Below are 20,823 nucleotides of genomic sequence, written 5' to 3'. Positions count from 1 at the left end.
TCTGAAGTGCTTCGGAGTCTCCCATCACCCACAGGGCAGTAAAAAAGCCTCACGCCCATACCCGTCAATAGGAAGGGGACAACATAATTTCTTTCGGTGAGGTCAATCAAGAATGTAATCTTTACATAAAAGGTCACCAGCCCCGTTCAAGAAATTCGCTCAGGAGCTCTAGAGACAAGCTGGGCTGGAAAACACCGGGAGACTCCAGGTTGGGCGGACGCGCTCTCTCGGAAACCCTTCCCTGGGGCGAGCGCCCGGGGACGCCTTTCTTTGCCGAGGCGCATGCGCAGCACACTCTCCGGCCACTGCACGCCTCCTCGGCTCACCCAGCCGCTGACGTCACCGAGCGGAAGGAGAAGGGTTCCTCCGCCGGCCCAAGAGAAAGGAGTCCGCGCCCCTCTCCTCCTCCTTCGTGCACACCGAACGCCCTTCCTCCTTCCACGGGAGTTCCAGCGCCCTCCCCTAGATCTTCCCCGGAGGCTGAGCTTTTGTCCCGACTCTTCCACGCGCCCGGGGAGAAAAACAGGGGTGGGGGGGGAGAGAACACGGGCGTTGTTTACAGACGCGCGCGACCGAGATCCGTCCGCGAGGGCGGGGCTAGGCGGCCGGCGCTCGCTGCTCGCCCCTCCCTCCCTCCCCAGCCTTCCCCGCGAGCGGACGCGCCAGCGCCTCTGTCTCGCTTTTTCTTATTTTCTCCCCCTTTCCCCCTTCCTTTCCTTTTCTTTTCTTTTTTCCCCCTTCCCCCCCTTCCACCATTTCCCCTCGGAGGCGCATCCCCCGGGCAGGGGCAGAGCCGGCCTCACCCCGCGCCTCTCCCCGGCCCCCGCCGCCCTATGGAGAGAGGGCGCCTCCTCCTCACCCGGGCACCAGCGGCGGCGGCGGTCGGAGGAGCGGGACCGGCGGCGGCGGCGGCGGCCTCGGGCCCAGGGTCATCATGGAACTAGTTCGCTGACTGACCCTTCGGCCCGCAGCCGTGCGTCCCGCCCGAGTGCCCGCGCCCGCGCCCGCCGGCCCGGTTCGCCCTCTTCTCCCTCCTCGGTCGGCCCGGCCCCCCCGGTCCCGCCGCGCGCCCCGCTGCCGCGCGCCGAGGATCATGAGGTGGTAACGGGCCCCCGGATGACCCCGCGTCACCACTGTGAGGCCTACAGTTCTGCCGGGGAGGAGGAGGAAGAGGAGGAGGAGGAGAAGAAGAAGAAGGTGAGGGCGGGGGCGCGACGCGGCCGCCGTGCGCGCCGCCCGAGTGGGAGCTCGCGGGGGCGCGCGCCGCTGCCCTGGGACCGGTCCCTTCGGCGGTCCTTATCTGGGCACCTTGGGGACGCCTCCATCCCCACCACCCCACCCCACCCCACCCCCGCCGCCTCTGGCCGTGCCGGGTGGGTGTCCTTTGGGCCCGGTGTTCCTGTCCCCAAGTAACTTGGAGCCACCGTGGCAGTCACCGACTGGGGTTACCAGTTAACAGGCTCCGCGAGCCAGGCTAATAAAGAAGGGGACACACCCCCACCCTCCGGGGCTACCGATCCCGCGGGGCCACGCGAAGATCCTTTACGGGGCAAGGCCGAGTGAATGGCCTGCTAACAGTGCACCCTCCTGCCTGCCTCCCCCCACCCCACCCCACGCCACCCCGCGGTAATTGCGGGAGCGTAACGTTACCCCAGGGCTTGGGCTGGTGGAGGAGAAAGATGAGGGGCCTGAGTGGAGTGCATCGTGCAAGACAGGAAAAAAAAAAAATGCCCTCGGCCAACCGGCGCCACTGCGGGTCCTTTAGGCAGAAGCTGAACATTGTGGTACAGTAGTGGAAGGTGTCAAGTAGATGGATCAACTGAAGATCTTAGGAGAGCAAAGTAAAATACTTCGATTTCCCTCGCCGCGAGGAGCCATTGAGCATTTTGAACAGCAGCCTCGTATACCCAGCGAGTTTCTGGACAGCGAGGGCTACATAGTGAGACTCTGTCCTTTTTTTCTTTTCCCTTTCTTTCTTTTTTTTTGAGGGGGAGGCGGAGTCAAGATTAGAAGCGAAGAGTGTTTATTCTGGTCGTGTAATTGTTTAAAATTTCAACTTACCTCTGTGTGCTTGTTCATCTTTTAAGTGGATTTAGAAATTCCACCGTCGTAGTGTTGAGCAAGGATGAAATGGGTTAATAAGAACAGTCGCTGGCCGAATAGCAAAGCAATGGAGGACTGTTGCTTGATGAGCACCTGACAGGTGCAATCTGTTATTTTTTGGGCATGGTGCTAAATCCTGGAAACTGTTGGTGGTCAGGGAACTCGTCAGTTGAAAAAGCAGGTCTGTCAGTGGTCGTGCGGTAGTTAAATGCAAAGGTGGGATTATGCCCAAGTGCAGCCAAAGGAAGGTGGGGTGTACCTGCACGACTCCAAAAGGGGGTATTACTAGATCGGTAGCAAATTTAGTGGGAGGAATTGGGTCTGCAAAAGTGGGAAGAACCGTGGATAGCATGGAGATTGGACCCACTGTTTGGAATCACCTATGACCCCGTGTTTCTGGTGTGTAAAGTCAAGGAGGGAATAGTAGATATGAGAACCTCAAAGGCTCCCGTTGATAATCCTTGTTCAGAAAAGGAAGAGCTGGAAGTCAACAGTCAGTCCTAGGTTATTAATAGAGTTGGTGTTGTGATTACCTTGATAGTGTAAAAATGCTTTTTCCAAATTTTACTCTTTTCTTTTTTTGTCTTATGTATGTGGCATATATTAGGACATTTTACTCCTAAAATTAAGTATCTCCTATGAATAGGAATATTCTCTTACAGAATTACAGTACATTTTTAAATTTTAGTGAATGGAGGTTTGATGCCTATAGACTATAATAATCTACAGTTAACATTCCATTTATCTCTTGGATCTAGTAATGTCCCTTAAAATATGCCTTGCTCTTCCCAGTACAGGAGCCAGTTCAGTTAGAGCTGCATTTAAACTGGATCCTCTTCATTGCTACTTCTCAATTTTGTTGTTTCTTCTTTTCATCACATTGTTCCAGCAATTAATTACTTGAAAAGCCCAGGCTGATCTTAAACTTGCAGTGTAGCCAAGAATGACTTTGAACTTCTCATCTTCCTGTTTCTGTCTCCCAAGTTTACAAGTGTGCCCCACCAGGCCTGGTTTACAGGTTTTGGGGGTTGTTTTGTTTTAAGGAAATTTTCTTTTTTTATCCCTGCCCCTCCTGCTTTTTTTTTTTTTTTTAAAGACAAGGTCTTGCTGTGTAGCACTACACATGACTTAACATTGTCTTTTTAGATAGAAGTTAAGCAAATGATTTGGGATATTTTAATATAGGCATTTTCAGGAATAAATTTTCTCCTTAGCTCCCACAGGTTTCTTTGCATCTTGTAAGTTTTTGATGTCTTCATTTTTCTTAAAATGTTTTCTAGATTTTTTTTTATTTGATAACATCTGAACATTACATGTAGGAGAACAGAGAATCCCTTAAATCAGTCTAGTTACCCCTTACATGGCTTAAAATGGTTTAATGTAATCATGAAATTAATGTGTTTATATAATAAATAAAAATAATGAACCTTACTGAGTAGTTTTATTTTGTTTTTAGGGAGAATAGGACAACTATTTCTAATAGAAAAAGTCAGTGGTCTTAGAATTTCATATTTAAAGTGAGGATGCTTTAGATAACATTGTTGCTAGCTTTAATATATGGTATTTTTAAAGAGCTATAAAATCCTATACTGCCTCATAACATTCTTATTTTGTTTTATAAATTGCTTAATAAGTACTAACATTTATAAATGTGTACATTAAACTTATTCTGTAATTAAGTGATGAACATTATTTATATTTGATTTTAATAGGTAGCTACATCAAGCTGGGTGGCAGGCAGATCCAAAGGGATATCATGAAGTTTCCAGGACCTTTGGAAAACCAGAGATTGTCTTTCCTATTGGAAAGGGCAATCTCCAGGGAAGCCCAGATGTGGAAGGTCAATGTGCCGAAAATGCCTACAAATCAGGTAATTTCTCCCTAGAGACAGATGTTTTATTAGAAGTGCACTATTGGCATAATGTATATCCTGATGCTACATTGGGAATATTTGTATTATTAAACGTGTTCTCAGCTGGGTGTGATGATGCATACTTGTAATCCTAGCACTTAAGAGGAGTTCAAGGCCAGTGTTAGTTGGAGGCTCTCCTGAGCTACACAAGACCTTGTCTCAAAAAACCAAGCAAAAAACATTCTTTAAGAAAGTCATCTTTCGGAACAAAGCAAGATAAAACTTGTTTTACTTGAGTTACAGGAAATTACTTCCATTCATTTTCCTTATAGACTAATTTAGTAGTAAGCTTTTATTTCTAAGAGGGAACATCTTCATACTATTATATTTAGGGAACAACATAAGGAGTTCAAGTGAGTTAGTTACTAAGGTAATAGCTGTGTTGCAAGTCTTTTGAGAGTTAGTTAGCTGAACTCTTTGCTATTGGCTGTACACTTTTTCCTTTAGACATTTTCATACTTTAATCATATTCTGGTAGTTAACATTTTTATAAGTTAACTAAAAGTGCATCCACTCCAATAGTTTACAATGTAAAACTTGTACCTCTTTTTATCCCTAGTACCTAACAAGGTGCTTGGAGTGTAGAAGAGTGGCCAAGAAATTTTTAATAAGTACCAGTGATCAAATGGCAATGCTATTTTAGGTTTTCTTTAGCTCTATAGGCTTTTGAAGTCTGTGTTTTCTGATTCTACTCTTGACTTCCTACAAGCTGAAGAAATGTGTTTTGTATTTACTATTTGTCAGTTTGCATGTTGAAGACTAGTTGACTTTGAATAAGTACTGTCTGTAGTAGGAACACTTAGCATGATCATTTAGTATTAAATTACTTTGATTCTCTTAAGATGGGTGTAGTCCTGTGATAACTCAAGACTTAATAATCAATAACAGTTATAATTTGAATCTACTTGAGGCAATGCAATCTCTTCTTATACTCTTTCGTTCTATTTTTGTATGAATGTATGGTTTAGATTTTTTGTAAGTGCTTATTGAGTATTTGCTATTCCGGGTACAACTCTACACATTGGAGATAGCAGAGGAGAAAACTGAATTTTTTGACTGTGTTGGGACTCAAAGCCTCCCAACAGAGTTCTAAGAAGAGCTCTGTCTTTCCCCTTTCTCCTGCCATCCCCTTAAGTCAGTGTGTAGCTAACAGTAGTAACCATAGGCAGCATAGCTGTGAAGGTGGTACTTTACGGCGCTGCGGTAAATTGCTGGATTACCGTGTTACCTGGTCTGTTCTGTAGCCAAGCTAACAAGTGTCATTGAGGTAATGGCAGAGAACAAGACAGGATCGAAACTTGTAAGGTGGACCTACTTCTTCTTTTTCCTTTTTTGAAACAACTTTTTAAACAGGATAACTACAACATAATTTAAAATATTTGTAATCTGGTCACAAAAAGATCAAGTATGGTGTGGCTTATAGATTTATACAACTAAAGCATTCATCAAATCTTACACTAATGTATAGGTTCCAAATTGAATAGTCATGAGTTACATTAATGGATCTCTTCCCTTTTAACATTTCTGTATTATCTCTGATATTGATTCCCTTTTCAAATAGAATCTTACAAACTAAAGGATGTTTAATTTGTTAAAGGATGAATAAAATTCTCCAGCCAAGTGGTTTTAGTTTACAGAAAATTCTAGGACCTGTGAGGTGAAATACTAACACTTATTATTTATGTGTGTGGATGCCACAGTGTTTATGTGGGATCCAACACAGTTTGCGAGATCTGAGATCTGAGCTGCAAAGGCCTCTACCTACTAAGCCATACTGCTGGCCCTGACACCAGATGCATTCCTAGTAAATTTTGCAAACATTGATCTGAATGCTACAGATAATCCTTGAGACCAAACCCTTAACTAGTTACTCTTAACACCAAGCTTGCTGATGTGTGATGGACTTCCCCTGGGGAGACGCAACACAGATATAAGTCTGCTTCTCCCAGATAGTCCACAATAGACCCAAGTATGGATACCACTAAAGTCCAAACTTGGTGAACTGAGGTTACTTACAGGATTACAAGACTCAGACAGCTATACCAAGGCCCACCCCTGCATGGGTAACAACTCCAGTTGAAAATCTGGCATACACTGCACAGCTTTGAGGCAGCTTAACAGGATGAAGAGTGTCCTTTCCAGGTGGATCAGTGGCCCTGAACCTTTTCCAGGCAGCTCTAACACACGTCACTAGAACACCTATATTTTAGATACCAAATGGGTTATTTTTACAAAAGGAGTTGGTAACAAATTCCTTCATATAACACTACAGTTCCCTAGAAACAAACCTCAATATACAAGGTTTTTTGTTTTGAAAGCAGCAGCTCCAGAAAACAGGAAATAACTTGTTACTTTCCTATGCCTTTGTGTCAGTTTGAAAACACTAGAGGCGGCATGAGGTGTTGCATATATTGTCCAAGAACTTGATTTATTAATTTTAACTTCAGATTTTCTTCCCTGATTGCATTTGTTCCTGTAGAAAGATCTTCAAGTGTGTATTGGAATTCCAACGCTGGCATGTTCTTTTTCCTTCTGTTCTGCCTGGTTTTTAGCATCAACTTGACATCAGCATTCATTATTTTGGGTAACAAACTTAAGCCTTGAATACAAAATCCTTTAAGGTCTCCTGGTTAAGGCACCCAGAGTGGGTGAATCGTCAGGCCTCCAGTCAGGACGCCTGGACCAGATGATGCAGGCATTTCTGCTCTTCTTGCACACTGATAATGCACTGAGATCAGAGGGCCTATGAACGATCCACATGAGATACTGACAACCACGCTATTCAAACCAATTAAAAGTCTGACCTTTTTATTGATGGCTGCACCAAGAGCAGGCTTGTGCTTCTGAAAAGCCTCTTGAAGCCCCACCAAGCTCAGGGGTACAGAGTTTTTAAAGACAAAACCCACGAAGACCATAATTTACATCAAAGTTGGATGAGGGTCAGAGTAACCTAGAATGCTCATTACTGGCATAGCACAGTCATTATTTTAGATATAACATGCCAGTTATTTTTGACATATATTTTCTAGTAATTTTAGTCTAATTATTTTGGTTAATACATTTGGACCATGGTCAAGGCCATGGAAATCTCATGTGTGTTGCCAAGACAGATGTGACTGTTGGGAGGAGAGGGATGGGCAGAGGGCTGAGAACTGTCCAAGCAATCACAAAATGGAGTCAGAACAGCTGGGCATTAGTCAAGGCATTTCATCTGTTTAAGGACTTGCTTTAATGCCAAGTAATTCTACATAATACATTAAACTTAGTGGGCTTGGTCTGATGGGAATAGGAGAGGATATGGGTTTAGGCTTAAAAGAACAGTTCTAATTCCTGGTCAGTGACCTGGTCAGGACTGGCCTTTCTACTGTTACACATCTTTAAGTGCTGGTAAAAAGAGAAAAGTGCAGTATTTTAGGGCTTCCCTTTATGCTGCTTGCTTCTGCTTTCTTTTACTTCCTGTGCTTGTCCCCTGCAAGTGCAGGGCCATTCTCACAGTTTTTTCATTTTAGCCCCCGCCCTCAATGTCCACCAAAATGTAGCCAGGCAAACAATCCTCCTGTTGCACCAGTGACTCCCTCCGGACCCCCACAGAACCCTGTACTTGTCTTGTGATAACACTATCATTTCCTGGTGATTTGACTCCCTTTCCTTGGTGGTGATGTTGTGTCATTGTTTTCTGACATACTGTAGTATTGTTACTTTCTGATGATGTTTGGAGTTGGGGTCTCATGCAGCCTAGGGTGGCCTCAGATTCGCTTTGCAGATAAATGCTAGACTTGAACTCCTGATTATTCTATGTCTACCAGTGAGTGCTGGGGTTTCAGGTGTGTGTTAGCACACCCAGTTAAACTTTTAAATGAATGGTTATGGCTTCTTTATAATTTATTCAAGTAGTCTATTGTGTGTTCTTGGTACTTACAGAAAAGTTCTTCTATAGAATAGTTGAAGTTTTTTATAGTTGCATAAATGAATTTAGGGAAAAATTGAAAACAGCGACACTTTGAGATCGTCTACATTTATTTTGCTAAAGTGCTTTCGATTACAAAGAAAGTCCTGACACAAACTTTTTTCTTTTTCTTTTTCTTTTCTTTTTGTGTTTTTGAGACAGGGTTTCTCTGTGTAGTTTTGATGCTTGTCCTGGAGCTCACTCTGTAGACCAGGCTGTCCTCGAACTCACAGAGATCTACCTGGCTCTGGCTTCCGAGTGCTGGGATTAAAGGCGTGCGCCATAGCCGCCCGGCCCTGTCACAAACTTTAAAGTGGTTTTGTTAGGCCATCTGATTATATGGTTTCAGAAACAGGATTCATGCTAAGGACAGTTGAAACACAGGTGTGCACGAACCACTTGGAGACTAGATGGATCAGAATTACCTGAAATTTCTTAAAAATTGGCATTTTCAGCTGGGTGTGGTGGCTCACACCTGTAGTCTCAGTGCTGGTGTGGCAGAGGCAGGAGAATCCCTGGAGTTCAGTGGCCAGCCAGCCTAATTATGAGCTCCAGGTCAGTGGGGAACTGTGTTTTGAAGGAGATGCACAGCATCCACATCCTTAACATCTGTGGTTGTCCTCTGGCCTCCACATGCACACATCTGGATACACACACCAGCATATGCTCCCAGACACATGATCATGCACACTCATGTACACAGAGATAATGCCCTGGCCACTTAGTGGTTCTGGTTCCATCCATGTAAGTAATGTAGAGTAAATCTGTATTTTATTTATTTATTTTTTTTTAAGATTTATTTATTTATTATGTATACAGAAGAGGGTGCCAGATCTCATTACAAATTGTTGTGAGCCACCATGTGGGAACTGGGAATTGAACTCAGGACCTCTGGAAGAACAGTTGGTGCTCCTAACCTCTGAGCCATCTCTCCAGCCCCATAAATCTGTATTTTAAATGATGGTCCTTTCCATACCTAAGCTAGATTTTATTTCCACAATGTCATCTTTTTAGCTGAGTCTCTGCCTGTGTGTATGTTTTGCCATTCCAGTGTTTTCTTTCTCTGGAAGGCATAGTGGATTAGACTATGACTTTGACTTACACTGGCTTATTTCATTAGTCTGTCCTTAAACTTGGTTTTGTTTAGGCAGCAATATGGTATTGGCTTGTATTTGCTCTTTAGCCGAATGTATATTGTACATGTGTTTGCTTTTTTGTTGTGCCAGGCAGTGAACTCAGGGCTCGGCAAGTGCTTATTAACACAGAGCTACAGCCCCAACTCTACTACTTTATCGCCCTTACCAGCAGTTTCCCTCGTGAAATGAATATAGAAGTGTTAGATTGCAACTTAGAGTACATTTATTTCCAATACTGCTTTTTGTTCTCTTTTTTTTATCAGAATTTCATCATTTTGTTATTTGCTGTTTACTTTTTAAAAATATAACTTACTGTTCTTTGAGAGACACTTAAATTATTTTCTAGCATTTTTCTTCTAACTGTAATGTGTTTAGATTTATAAGTTTTCTATTATCTAATTTAGTTTTTTTACATTTATCTACCTAGGGTATGTGAACACACTTGGGTGTATGCATGGCATTCATGTGGGGATCAGAAGACAACTTTGTGGGATTGGTTGTTTTCTTCTACCATATGCGTCTTGGGGAGTTTCCAGGGTTGGCAGAATGTGCCTTTACTCTCTGGTTCCTAGACTTAACAAATCTTTTTTCAAGGCTACAAACATAGCTGACTAATCATGTAATTTTTGTTAGATGAACACTTGAGATTTTGATTTTTAGTTACTATATTTTTAGTTTTAGCTCTTTGGTTGTATTTGATCTATCTAGCAAAATTCATTTTTGTCTGTTTTTTCCTTGTACTGTAATTTTTATAGTTGTGTACATGTGTGACGTGCTCTCTGAGTCCAGAAGGGGGCTTTGTATGACTCCTTGAAGTTAAAGGAATTCACGAGCCACCTGATAGGGATGCTGAAATCGAACTCAAGTTCTCTAATAGAGCAGTGCCATCTCTCTGGCCCCCTGTACTGAGATTCTTGAGTAATAAACCCTTTGTTCTGATAAAGATCTTCCTTCCAGTTGCCTGGTTTCTTCTCTTGGCTTTTAGTTTGTTTACTTAGGTTTTTGGTCTCCTGATAAATTTTTGATTCAACACTGAACATTCTGTTATTTTAAAAATGGTATATAGACTTAGTTATTTTTTATCTTTGAGGGGTTGGTCAAACCAGGATATTCTGCCTCCCAAGCAAAAACTATGCCTTTGAGCTACATTCTGAGCCTGTCGTGGGGACTTAGAGGTACTTCCCTCTGTAGAGGGTTCAGTCTCCCTCTGGCGGGCAGACTGAATTGGTACTAATCACTTTAGTCCAAGGAAGGATTAGGCTAAATGAAAGCCAGACTTCAGTTGGATGTGACTTCTTCAGCTATTATTAAAAGTGAAGCTGTGTGTGCGCCTACGTTTTTAGATCTCTACTATCCATCTTTAGGGTTTCATTTGGGAAATGTTTTAGGAGGAAAATCAGTCTTAGAGTTTGAATATAAAATGTCTCCCACAGACTCAATGTATAGAAGCCAAGGTCCCCAGCTGGTGGCCCCGTTTTTTTCACAGGTGTTGTAAACTTTAGGAGACGGAGCCTCACTGGGGACAGACCTTGGTTGTGTTTTGGCCTCGTCCTTCCTTTTTGTTTGCCTGTTTCCTCTTTCCCCCTTGTCTGCTCTAGGATCCTGTCTTATCCTTATTATTTACTTCTCTGCCCCCTTCCCTTCCTCTCTTTCCTCCTCCAGTGCTACATACACCACTGAAATCTTTGAACAGTGAGGCAGAGAAAGTCTTCGTCCTTGGGAATTGTCTGCCAGTTACTTGGTCACAGCTCTGAGAAAAACTAACTAATCCCATCAGCCAAGTAATTGTTTTTTCCCCTTCAGATTTCTGACCACCTACTTCCACTAGTTAGTTCCTTGGTTTTTCAAGTCTCAGATTTTGTCTGTCTCTCTATAACTCTCCTAAATGTTTTACCAGTTTGTTCTTAGCTGCTTGCCCTTATCTCAGAATGTTGACTTAATCACTTCATTACTTCCTCTCCAGAATCATGGTTCTTCAGGACCTGGTTGTCACAGCAGTACTGTGACTGAAAAACCATACCCAGTGTTTTGAAATGTATGTGTGTGTGGTGTGTGTGTGTGTGTGTGTGTGTGTGTGTGTGTGTGTGTGTGTTAAGTCAAGTGAAATAGAGAAAGGAGTATTTCATTTAGAAGGGATGATTAACCATGGAAGCAGGATGTAAAATAGCATGGTAAGGAAGAATCAGTATTAAGTACTGTTGTACTGTGAAGGTTAAGGCAGAAAGTAACGTGTGTTCCTTTTATTCATCTTTTATAAGTCTCAAGTTTTTATGTTTGTTTAAAGTCGAGTGTACCAGATAAGGATGTAGTCTGCTATTTGGGAATATTATTTCTCCCTTTTGAGTGTATGTCTGACATGACTGTATAGTTAGTGTTGCCCCTGTTTCTTGTGACTCCCGGTCATTGTTCCTTTTCTCTCCTGAGAGCCCCCCAAAGGCATCAGATGGTATCACTACCTACCTCTTGTGAATTTGTTTCTTCATTGTTGGTTTATTTGGCTGGCTGAATTTTCCTTAAGTGTTCAACTTCTTATTTAGAAGAGACTACCTTTACTTCCAGATATCTTTAGGGGACAGAACTAATTTTATTAGTAGTATCTTGGGGCTCTGAAAATACAGAAAATCGTGGAATTAAGGACCTTACCAACTGATAGTTACCCATATCTCTTCTGCAAGGCTGTACTGATGTCCTCTCACCTAGACAGTGGTGGTTTTTGTCAAAGGGTTGATCAGTTTAGTTATTGATGGCCTGACTCCGGGCTGGAGGTGTAGCTCTGTGGTTGGAGTGCTTGTCTGCATACGTGAAGCTCGGGGTTTAGTACCCAGCACTGCATAAACCGGGTGTGGTGGTGCACACCTGTAGTCCCAGTAGTGGAAGCAGGAGAATCAGAAGTTTAAAGTCGTCTTTGGTGGCGTGGCAAGTTTGAGATGAGCCTGGGATACATGAGACCCTGTCTCTTAAAGAAAAAAAAATTGACTCCATTTTTCAGTCAAACTGGACAATAGTCTGCAGTACATAAATTTTTCTGCGACTCTATTCAATAAGAACCTTCAGGCTGATAGCTTTAGTCTCAAAACTGCCTTAAGTCCTTTTCTTGTTTGATCACAGATTTCTAAGGATTGATTCTCTGGGCAGCGGTCCCCAGTTCTCTACCTACCTACCTTAATCTTGTTTGCTCTTCAGAAGAGCTTAACTGTGTTACTGCCTTGAGTTTCTGAAATTGGTGGGGTTCATTTCTATCCTCTGTCAGAAAGTCCATGGGCTTAAACACCAAGACTCCTGTATCTTGTAGCACAGATGATTCCCCCACCTTGTTTTTTTAAGATTGAGTTAGTTGCTGTTTCTTCTCTGAAGATTTCATTACACTCCCGCACCGGTCCAATTGTCCCTAGAGCACCATATGTTACTGTGGTTTTAATACCATTTTATGGTCTGCTCGGCTATAAGACTGAAGTTTGGAAGTGTAAACAACTTTCACTCTTTGCCAACTTTGGAGTGAGTTGTGAATAAAACAGATTGTAAATCACTTTTATCTTACTAGTATTTCTATTCATCATTGTGAAGTTGTTCCAGAAGGGTTGACCAGAAGGTAGGTGTATGTTAACTCTCCACTAAAAATACCAGTTATAACCGAGTTTAGAGCTAGATGTCAGAATTGTGTAAGTGTATTAGTTGGTTTGGTCATGTAGAAGAACACTTTGTTTTCCATCACCCATCAAATGAGCGGTTGACAACAATCAGGAACAGTGTTTGTACTGTGATCACTATGCTGAACTCCTTAAAGAAAGGTGAGTTAGCAGAGAGTTCCGGGCTTGGGGGGATTGTGTAGGATGGTCCTTTATTGAAAACACTTCCATTGGCACCTCCTTGTGTTCACACTACACAGTCTGTGCTATACAAGGGCTGGGGTGGATGGCTGGGTTGGGAAAGTTGGTCTCCTTGTATGAAGCCCTAGAACCCCCAGCATACATAAACTGGGTGTGGTGGTGGGCCTCTGGGTCTAGCACTGGAGAGCTGGACGCCGGAGAAGTGGAACTTTAAGGTCACCCTCAACTACAGAGTGAGTTTGGGACACACCTGGGCTCATATGGCCCGTAAGGAGTCTTTAAAAGAACCTCTTTTAGCATCAGTCGTACACTCATTGTTTAGTAGTTACTGAAACTCGGGTAAAAGTAAAATAATTTTTACCTGCTATTTTAAAGTGTATTTATACCTTTTAAAATGTAAGCTTTTACTCAGAAGTTCAAAATAGTATTTAGGGAAGTTAAAATGATTGTTTTGCTTTTAGTGGACTAATCCTTTGGTTTGATTTGATGGTCCATTTATATTTCCTAAGATAATCTAATGGGTATTTCCTGACTCAGAAATTATATTATTCTCAAGAGTTGAGAAAACTTAAAATTATCAATTAGTAGTGATTTACTTACATTTTAAAATGTTCTGTTTCCTGAATATCTAAACTTAATTCAAACTGTTTCCTGAATATCTAAATTTAATTCAAATAATAGATATTTGGTAAAATGGATAGTGAAGATTTTAATAAAGTAAATTATCAGATAATATTAAATGTGATATAGTATATAAAATTTTCATTTATCTCAGGTGCAATTTTGAATGACCCTAAAATATTTTAACTTATTAGTGCATTTTATCTTGTATTTCCTAATGTTAGAACATGTCACATTTTTTCATTTTGTGTGTGTGGGCATGCGTGTGCCACGGTACATGTGGGAGGTCAGAGGACAGCCTGTGGGAGTTGGTTCTCTCCTTTCACTGTGTGAATCTCGGGGGTTGAACTCCGGTCATCAGGCTTGGCAGCAGGTGCCTTGACCTGCTAAGCTGTGTCCTCAGCCCCCTAGTTAGAGAACTCTAAATGTACACCTAATGAGAACTGAAACTTTGTAATCTTTTTTTTTTTTAATTCCCTTATAGAATGTTTCTCCATCCCAGAGAGATGAAGTAATTCAGTGGTTGGCCAAACTCAAATACCAGTTCAACCTTTACCCAGAAACATTTGCTCTGGCAAGCAGTCTTTTGGACAGGTTTTTAGCTACGGTCAAAGTAAGTATTGTAAGATATTCTCAAGCACAGCTTCTTGTTCAAGGACTTATGTGTTAAGCCATAGGTCACTAGTAAAAACGCTGTCATGGCAGTTGTAGAGATGTCGGGAGGACAGTATTACTTTTGTTTTAAAATTTTGGAAATGATTCGTTTAGAGCTTTCCATAGCATTTATTTAACAGTGGGTATGAAAGAACAGAAAAGAAACTTATTTTTGTGCTTAGGAAGATGTAAACTGGGGAAACTGTGAACTAAATGTATATTTAGGTTTTAAAAACAGAAAAAGCTCAGTTCAGTATAATCACTAACGTTGCTTTTTTTCCTTTTCAAAATTTTAGGCCCATCCAAAATATTTGAATTGTATTGCAATCAGCTGTTTTTTTCTAGCTGCTAAAACTGTTGAAGAAGATGAGGTAATGAATCCTTTCAAGTTTATTCTTTCTATGTTGGTAGGTTTTACTTGGAGCATTTTTTCGTTTGTTTGTAGTTTTGGTTATGAGCCTAGCCTTTAGCGGCCGAGCCATTTCACCAGCCCCCATTTGCTTTTAATGAAACCTTTATTGCTAAACGTGTGTTACACTTCTGAGGGGAGAGGCTTCCCTAGTAACAAGTGTTGCAGTTCTGAGGGAAAGGTGTCCTTGCAGTTGGGAGGCAAGGAACACCACAAAGTCACACCACACAACAACCCTCACACAAGAGATTTATTGGGAAAGACACAGATGCCTGGCTGCCTCTTCTCTGAAGAGAAATAGCAGAGAACTAAGGAGGAGGCAGGCTTTTTATATAGGGTTTCTTGGGGCTGGGGCTTTCCAGGGTTGTCTGAAATTGGGGTTCTATGGCCTGATCGTGGGGCAAGGTCAGAGATAAGTGGGTTTCAAGCTCAGGGATTGGTGGGATTCTGTGGCCTGATCTTGGGCTTTTTTTCTCTGTAGGGTGGAGCTTGGCCACCCTTGGTCTCCAGGGGCTGCACACAGCCATTAGAGTAGTCTGGGAGCAGGGCCTGGCCGCTTGAGGCCCTAGGGGCTTAAAAAAATGAATGCTGTCTTACATAAATGACAGTTTCAGTTAAGTGTTTAGATGTGTTGTCCCTCTAAAATGCTTGCTTTAGAAGATCAGCTTTTTTTAAAATTTATTTTTATTTTATGTGGATTAGTGTTTTGCCTGAATGTATGTATGTGTACTGTGCCTGGTGCACACAGAGGTCAGAAAAGGAAGGGCATTGGCTTCTCTGGGCCTGGAGTTAGGACGGTTGTAAGTCACAATGAATTGAACTCAAGTTCAGGAAGAATAGCCACTGCTCTTAACCACTGAGCTACCTCTCCCGTTCATTTTATTTTTTTGAATTTTTTTCTCTATTAGTTTATATTTTGTTTGTCAGAACATTCTGTCAGGTTCATTTCTGACCTGAAGATGAGTTCATTTGTTTCCTGTTCCTTTTGCCTTGGATAGAAAATTCCAGTACTAAAGGTATTGGCAAGAGACAGTTTCTGTGGCTGTTCCACATCTGAGATTTTGAGAATGGAGAGAATTATTCTGGATAAGTTGAACTGGGATCTTCACACAGCCACACCATTGGATTTTCTTCATATTGTAAGTATATTCACAATGTTTTAGTTCTTACTGGAACACATAGTTCTGGCCCAGTAACTTGGACAGAAGTTTCCTGTTGATGTATTTTGTATGGATTTGGGGAAACCTATTGAAATTAGTCAAGGAAAAATTAGATTCTGAAAATATATCAAATCACTGAATTACAAACCTGCCCAGTACCCGAGAAGTTACTTCTGTGTATGCTTTCCTAGTTCTTTTCCTTCAGTAACAGTTTTGTGGTTTTTCTCCCCATCCTAGTTCCACGCCATTGCGGTGTCCACTAGGCCTCAGTTACTCTTCAGTTTGCCCAAATTGAGTCCGTCTCAACATTTGGCAGTCTTGACCAAGCAACTACTTCACTGTATGGCCTGCAACCAACTTCTGCAGTTCAAAGGATCCATGCTTGCTCTGGCCATGGTTAGTTTGGAAATGGAGAAACTCATTCCCGATTGGCTTCCTCTTACAATTGAACTGCTTCAGAAAGCACAGGTAGCTATCAGCCTCACTTGTGTTTACTACACTTTTTTCCTTAATGGAATTGAGAGGATTATTATATATATGTGGTTTTAAAGTAAATCTAAGAGGGACTGGAGATTTAGGTCAGTGGTAGAGAAGGGCCTGGGTTTAGTCCTCAGCTTGAAATAAAAAACCAGTTTGTAACTGGTATTTTCAAACGGTTTCAAATATTAACCACCTCAGTACAGTGCCAAGTTTAGATGGAGACAGTTCTACTCACATGTAGTAGGTGAGAGTGCCGTGTGTTAGTAACTGTTGACAAGCCTTGTTCTGCTCATCCCCTGAGAGAATTCAGGGTTAGATTTGCAAACTGGTGCCCATGGAGACTGATGAGTTTTCTTTGTATGTGTTCTGGGACCCAAAGAAATTCCTCATTTAAACTTGTCTTTTCCTTAGCTGACTTGATGGGATCTTAGAACTCACTCTGCTCATCAGTTAGAGCTTCAGTTTAGGGAATTGGAGAGTTCGTTAGAGTGGCGTAGGAAAAGGGGCGGTGGTGGTCTGATTGGTACATATGTGTTGTGAGCTACCTGATGGAGGTGCTGGAATCCGAACTTTAGTCCTCTGCAGGAGCAGAAGGTGCTCTTCCCCCAGAGCCATCTCCATCCCTTTTTGTTTTGTAACACCCAGATCTTACAGAGTCTAGTCCCGGGCTAGAGAAGTGGCTCAGTGGGTGAGGTTCTTATGTGCAGGCATGAGGACATCCTTGGGGACCCAGCATGATGGCTGCTAGTTGTTCTGGGCATAGTTCTGTCCTTGCTGAGTTCGCCTGTCTGTAGATCAGAATGCAAGGTCTTGTTTCTTTGTAAGTGGACCCATGACAAGACCTAGACTTGACATCAGATCATGTCGGTATTGCCCCTCCCATGTTAAGCAAGTGCTCTGCCATTGAGTTCACCTCGTTCTGTGTGCATTCTGTTGTCTTCACTCTGCCTCTGCTCCTTCTGGACTTGGCACACATTCTTGCTTTGAAAGGCAAGCTGCCTCTTGTTCCTCTTAGGCTTCCCCCCACTCAGCCCACTCTAATGCTCCTGTGCCACTGTGGATCTCCACGCTAGGATGGCCACACCTTTATTGTAGTTTATTTATATGACTATGCTCGTGTCCTCCACTTTCTGAACCTATAGTGACCCACCCTGATTATCAGGTAATCAGGTGTCAATTCTGTTGTGGTCTCTATAGCTGCCTGGTAAGCAGTGGTCAAAGTAGACATTCTTATTTAAACTAAAATTAAATTGCACACTCTCCTACCATAGACTCTTGGTTACTCTTGAAGGTGCCTAATATTCCAACAGGTATTTTCAGTGTTGTGTGCTGCTCACCACATGTGGGTACTCTGGGACCTAACACGGTTCATGCTGTTGTGCTCCCCTCTTTATTGGGAACCTCTGTGATTGTTTTATGGCTGCTGGACACATTCTTCTAAGTGGTTAGCAATATTTTCTTGTTTTTGACAAGGGATACTTAGAAATGGTCACCATATTGGAATTTGGGTGACATAGTCATAAAAATGGCTAGTAAAGGTTCTCAGAGCACATAATAGATGGATTATTTTAAATGCTTAAATTTTAAGAGCAAGATCAAGGATTTGTCTGCACCAAGAGTTGGTAATTGTAGTATATGTACTTAAGTACACTTTACTACAAAAGCAGCAGACTGGGGTTGGCTTGTTATTTAAAAGGATAAATTCATATTGTGCTAGGTTAGGATGTATTTTGATGTGTTATTTTGGACAAGGTTTATTTTGGGACCCCAATGGAAAGTAGAGTTCAAATAGATGGTATTTATTTAAATAATTTCTAACGTCTCACCGTTTTTGATAGTCTTCACCTCTATAAAATAACTCTTGGGGGCTGGAAAGATGACTCAGTGGTTGAGAGCACTGGTCCTTGTTCCAGAGGACCCAGCACTTCCCAGCACCCACATGGCAGCTCACAGCTGTCTATAATTCTCATTCCAGGGGATCAAGACCCCCCCCCCACACACACACACATGGGTACACATGTAGGCAAAACATCAATGCACATAAAATAAAAATGAATCATTTAAAAAAATTCTCATTTCTCTTCATCAACAAATAATAGTGAGTGTTCCTTTTAAATACATTTTCAGGATCATGACCAGTGTACAAGGGGTTAGACAATCTGTGGCACTTTTACTGTTGAAACAGAAACATATGACCATGGAAATTGGGGGTATTCAAGAGGTTGAGGGGGTCAAGTGTTTGTTACTCCAGAAGGGATTAATATCTGAACTAACTATACTGAAGGATAAGGGAAAAATGCCAGTTCCCAAACTATGTAGTGTTCTTAATGAGGTCTTACTATTTTCTACAAAAATATGACTTCTTTAACATTTCCAGTTGTTTTAAAACAATATTTAAATCTTTTTAGCTAAGTGAACTTCCCTATCACCCTAATTGAATGGTTTCCATTGCTTTTGACTCTTCCTTAAATTGTTGACTGCCATGTGCCTGTCTTCAAGAGAGTGGGGTAAAAAAGGCCTTGTAGAAAGACATTGCTAATGCAGCAGTGAACAGGGAAGTTTCTGTTCATAAGTGCCGAGACACAAGTTCAGATTTATGTTTGAATCATGGATATAAACATATTTCAGAAGGACACCCGGTAGGTGGAAGAATCCGTGAGTGAGGTGGAGGGTGTGGTGGGGAGAGAAGAAGCTGAAGGGAGAGAAGACCTAGGCCGGAACAGTGCCTAGTAAAGGTAACAGGTCTGTGTGGATTAATGAGCGACGGCCTTTTGTTTTTCCTGGTCCAGATGGACAGCTCCCAGTTGATCCACTGTCGGGAGCTGGCGGCACATCACCTCTCTGCTCTGCAGTCTTCCCTGCCTCTAAATTCCGTTTATGTCTACCGTCCCCTCAAGCACACCCTGGTGACCTGCGACAGAGGAGCGTTCAGATTACATCCCTCCTCTGTCGCAGGCCCAGATTTCTCCAAGGACAACAGCAAGCCAGAAGTGCCAGTCAGAGGTACCGCAGCCTTCTGCCATCACCTCCCAGCTGCAGGTGGGTGCAAGCAGGCCTCTGCTAAACGCAAGGTGGAGGAGATGGAAGTGGATGACTTCTACGATGGGATCAAGCGGCTCTACAATGAAGACACTGCGGCAGAGAACGGGGGCTCTGTGTGTGGCCCTGACTTAGCCAGGCAAGAGGGGCCTGCTTCTCCCTGTCCCCCTTTGCAGCCTGTGTCAGTCATGTAGTTCCCTTCCAGTGCACACAGGCTGACTACCCAGAAGTGCGGCTGGAGACCCAGGAAAGGCTGCAGAGAAGGGCGTGTGCTTTATCAGACTGAAGTGAGCCAGGGCAAAAGAAAAACACCCCTGTTCCTTTGTGCGGCTACTACAATTCAACACCCTTTAATATAAAGGCATATATTTATAGACTCAAGATCCAAAATAGATTGAAAAGTAAAGAAAACGTTCTTTGTACTATGACAGTTCCACTTTTTTCTTTGTTAAAATAATAGTTTGTCCCAGGTCCAAAAAAATAAAATAAAAATCCATGTAAGGGGAAAAAGTTGCAAAATTTATAGCTAGAGACCTTGTTCCCAGTGTCCTCATTTTTCTCTCACCTTTTCTTGCCTCTCTGTTGGATTCTGAATAAGTTTTGTGCTTGTTGATGTATGTGTTCTGACTTCCACTGAATAGGTAGCCCCCAACTTTTTTTTTTTTTTTTACAGCAAATTAGTTTTGTGTGGCAGCCATGTTTAATCCATGGCTCAAGTTCCTTAGTTTGAAAAGGGCACTCTGAAGCTATCCCCATGAATCAGTGGTAATGAAAAAGTTCTCTTTGTGTGTCTCATTCCAGTTTTTAGTTTAAAAACAAAATTACTGTCCTTTTGTTTACCTTAAAGCTTAAAAATGGCATGTAATTATTACATTTTGAGCATTTTTGACATTTGTATAAAGAATTTCTTATAAAGTTAATATATCCCGGGTGCTCACCAAAGAAACATGTAACATATACTTAGATTTTTGTAAATGATCTGTTTTCATTCATTTAAAATCACTAGGAGCAACTGTCTAGATATTGGGGCAGCCCTGATTGGAGTCTATAACTTATAATTGAATTCAGTACCCTAGTTTTATATTAAGCTATTAGGATTTTCTTGGTAACAAGTTATTCCCCTTGTTTTTCTGACTTCTGGACCCTGAGCTCCCTTTGCAGTCTGAAGAAGGCACACTGCAGTCAGAACCATGTACTGGTGATAAAGCCTCTGGTAGCAATAAAATGTTGTCCTTAACCCTGGTTTCCGTGGGATTTTTTGTTGGTTGGTTTGCTTATGAAGAAGGTACAGTTTCTGACTTCTTGGGCACTTCATTTTCAACTAAGGAAAACCCAAAAACAATCTTTCTTGACTGCTATGGAATTGAAGGGTATGGAGTGTGAATGGTTACACACAAGGATTGCCCTTGAGTTTCTCCTGCTGCTGGGCTGTGGACCTTATAGTTAGCACCTGTGAGGGCAGGCTCAAGCTTACATCCAGGTAATACTTTTAGCTCATTGATTATAAGTTTAACAGAGCAAGAGTATCTTCAGGTC

At 42.3% G+C, this 20,823-nt stretch overlaps 1 protein-coding gene across 4 annotated transcripts; it reads left to right on the top strand.

Moving 5' to 3' along the window:
- The first annotated feature begins 620 nt into the window (after positions 1-620).
- Ccni (cyclin I) lies at positions 621-20,524 on the top strand. 4 transcript variants are annotated; one of them, XM_076546657.1, is made up of 7 exons: positions 1,059-1,197; positions 3,816-3,973; positions 14,030-14,158; positions 14,496-14,570; positions 15,607-15,747; positions 16,006-16,164; positions 19,038-20,524. In XM_076546657.1, exons 2-7 carry the CDS (start codon positions 3,860-3,862, stop codon positions 19,479-19,481), a joined length of 1,062 nt encoding a protein of 353 aa, XP_076402772.1. In that variant the 5' UTR covers positions 1,059-1,197; positions 3,816-3,859; the 3' UTR covers positions 19,482-20,524. The 4 variants fall into 4 exon arrangements, with proteins under 4 accessions (XP_076402774.1, XP_076402772.1, XP_076402771.1 ...); XM_076546656.1 differs by having other exon boundaries at positions 16,006-16,236; XM_076546658.1 differs by having other exon boundaries at positions 1,197-1,939; positions 16,006-16,236.
- Positions 20,525-20,823: the final 299 nt, after the last annotated feature.

Source organism: Peromyscus maniculatus, chromosome 10 (genome assembly GCF_049852395.1).
Source record: "Peromyscus maniculatus bairdii isolate BWxNUB_F1_BW_parent chromosome 10, HU_Pman_BW_mat_3.1, whole genome shotgun sequence".
NCBI lineage: Eukaryota > Metazoa > Chordata > Mammalia > Rodentia > Cricetidae > Peromyscus > Peromyscus maniculatus.
The sequence above is the reverse complement of the archived record's forward strand: the minus strand, read 5'-3'. Positions and strand labels throughout refer to the sequence as shown.

Excerpts from the sequence above, each read along its gene's own strand:
- Ccni (XM_076546656.1), top strand. The coding sequence starts at position 3,860 with ATGAAGTTTCCAGGACCTTTGGAAAACCAGAGATTGTCTTTCCTATTG. Across the intron at positions 3,974-14,029 it reads CGAAAATGCCTACAAATCAG|AATGTTTCTCCATCCCAGAG; the intron begins GTAATTTCTCCC and ends ATTCCCTTATAG. Across the intron at positions 16,237-19,037 it reads AACTGCTTCAGAAAGCACAG|ATGGACAGCTCCCAGTTGAT; the intron begins GTAGCTATCAGC and ends TTCCTGGTCCAG.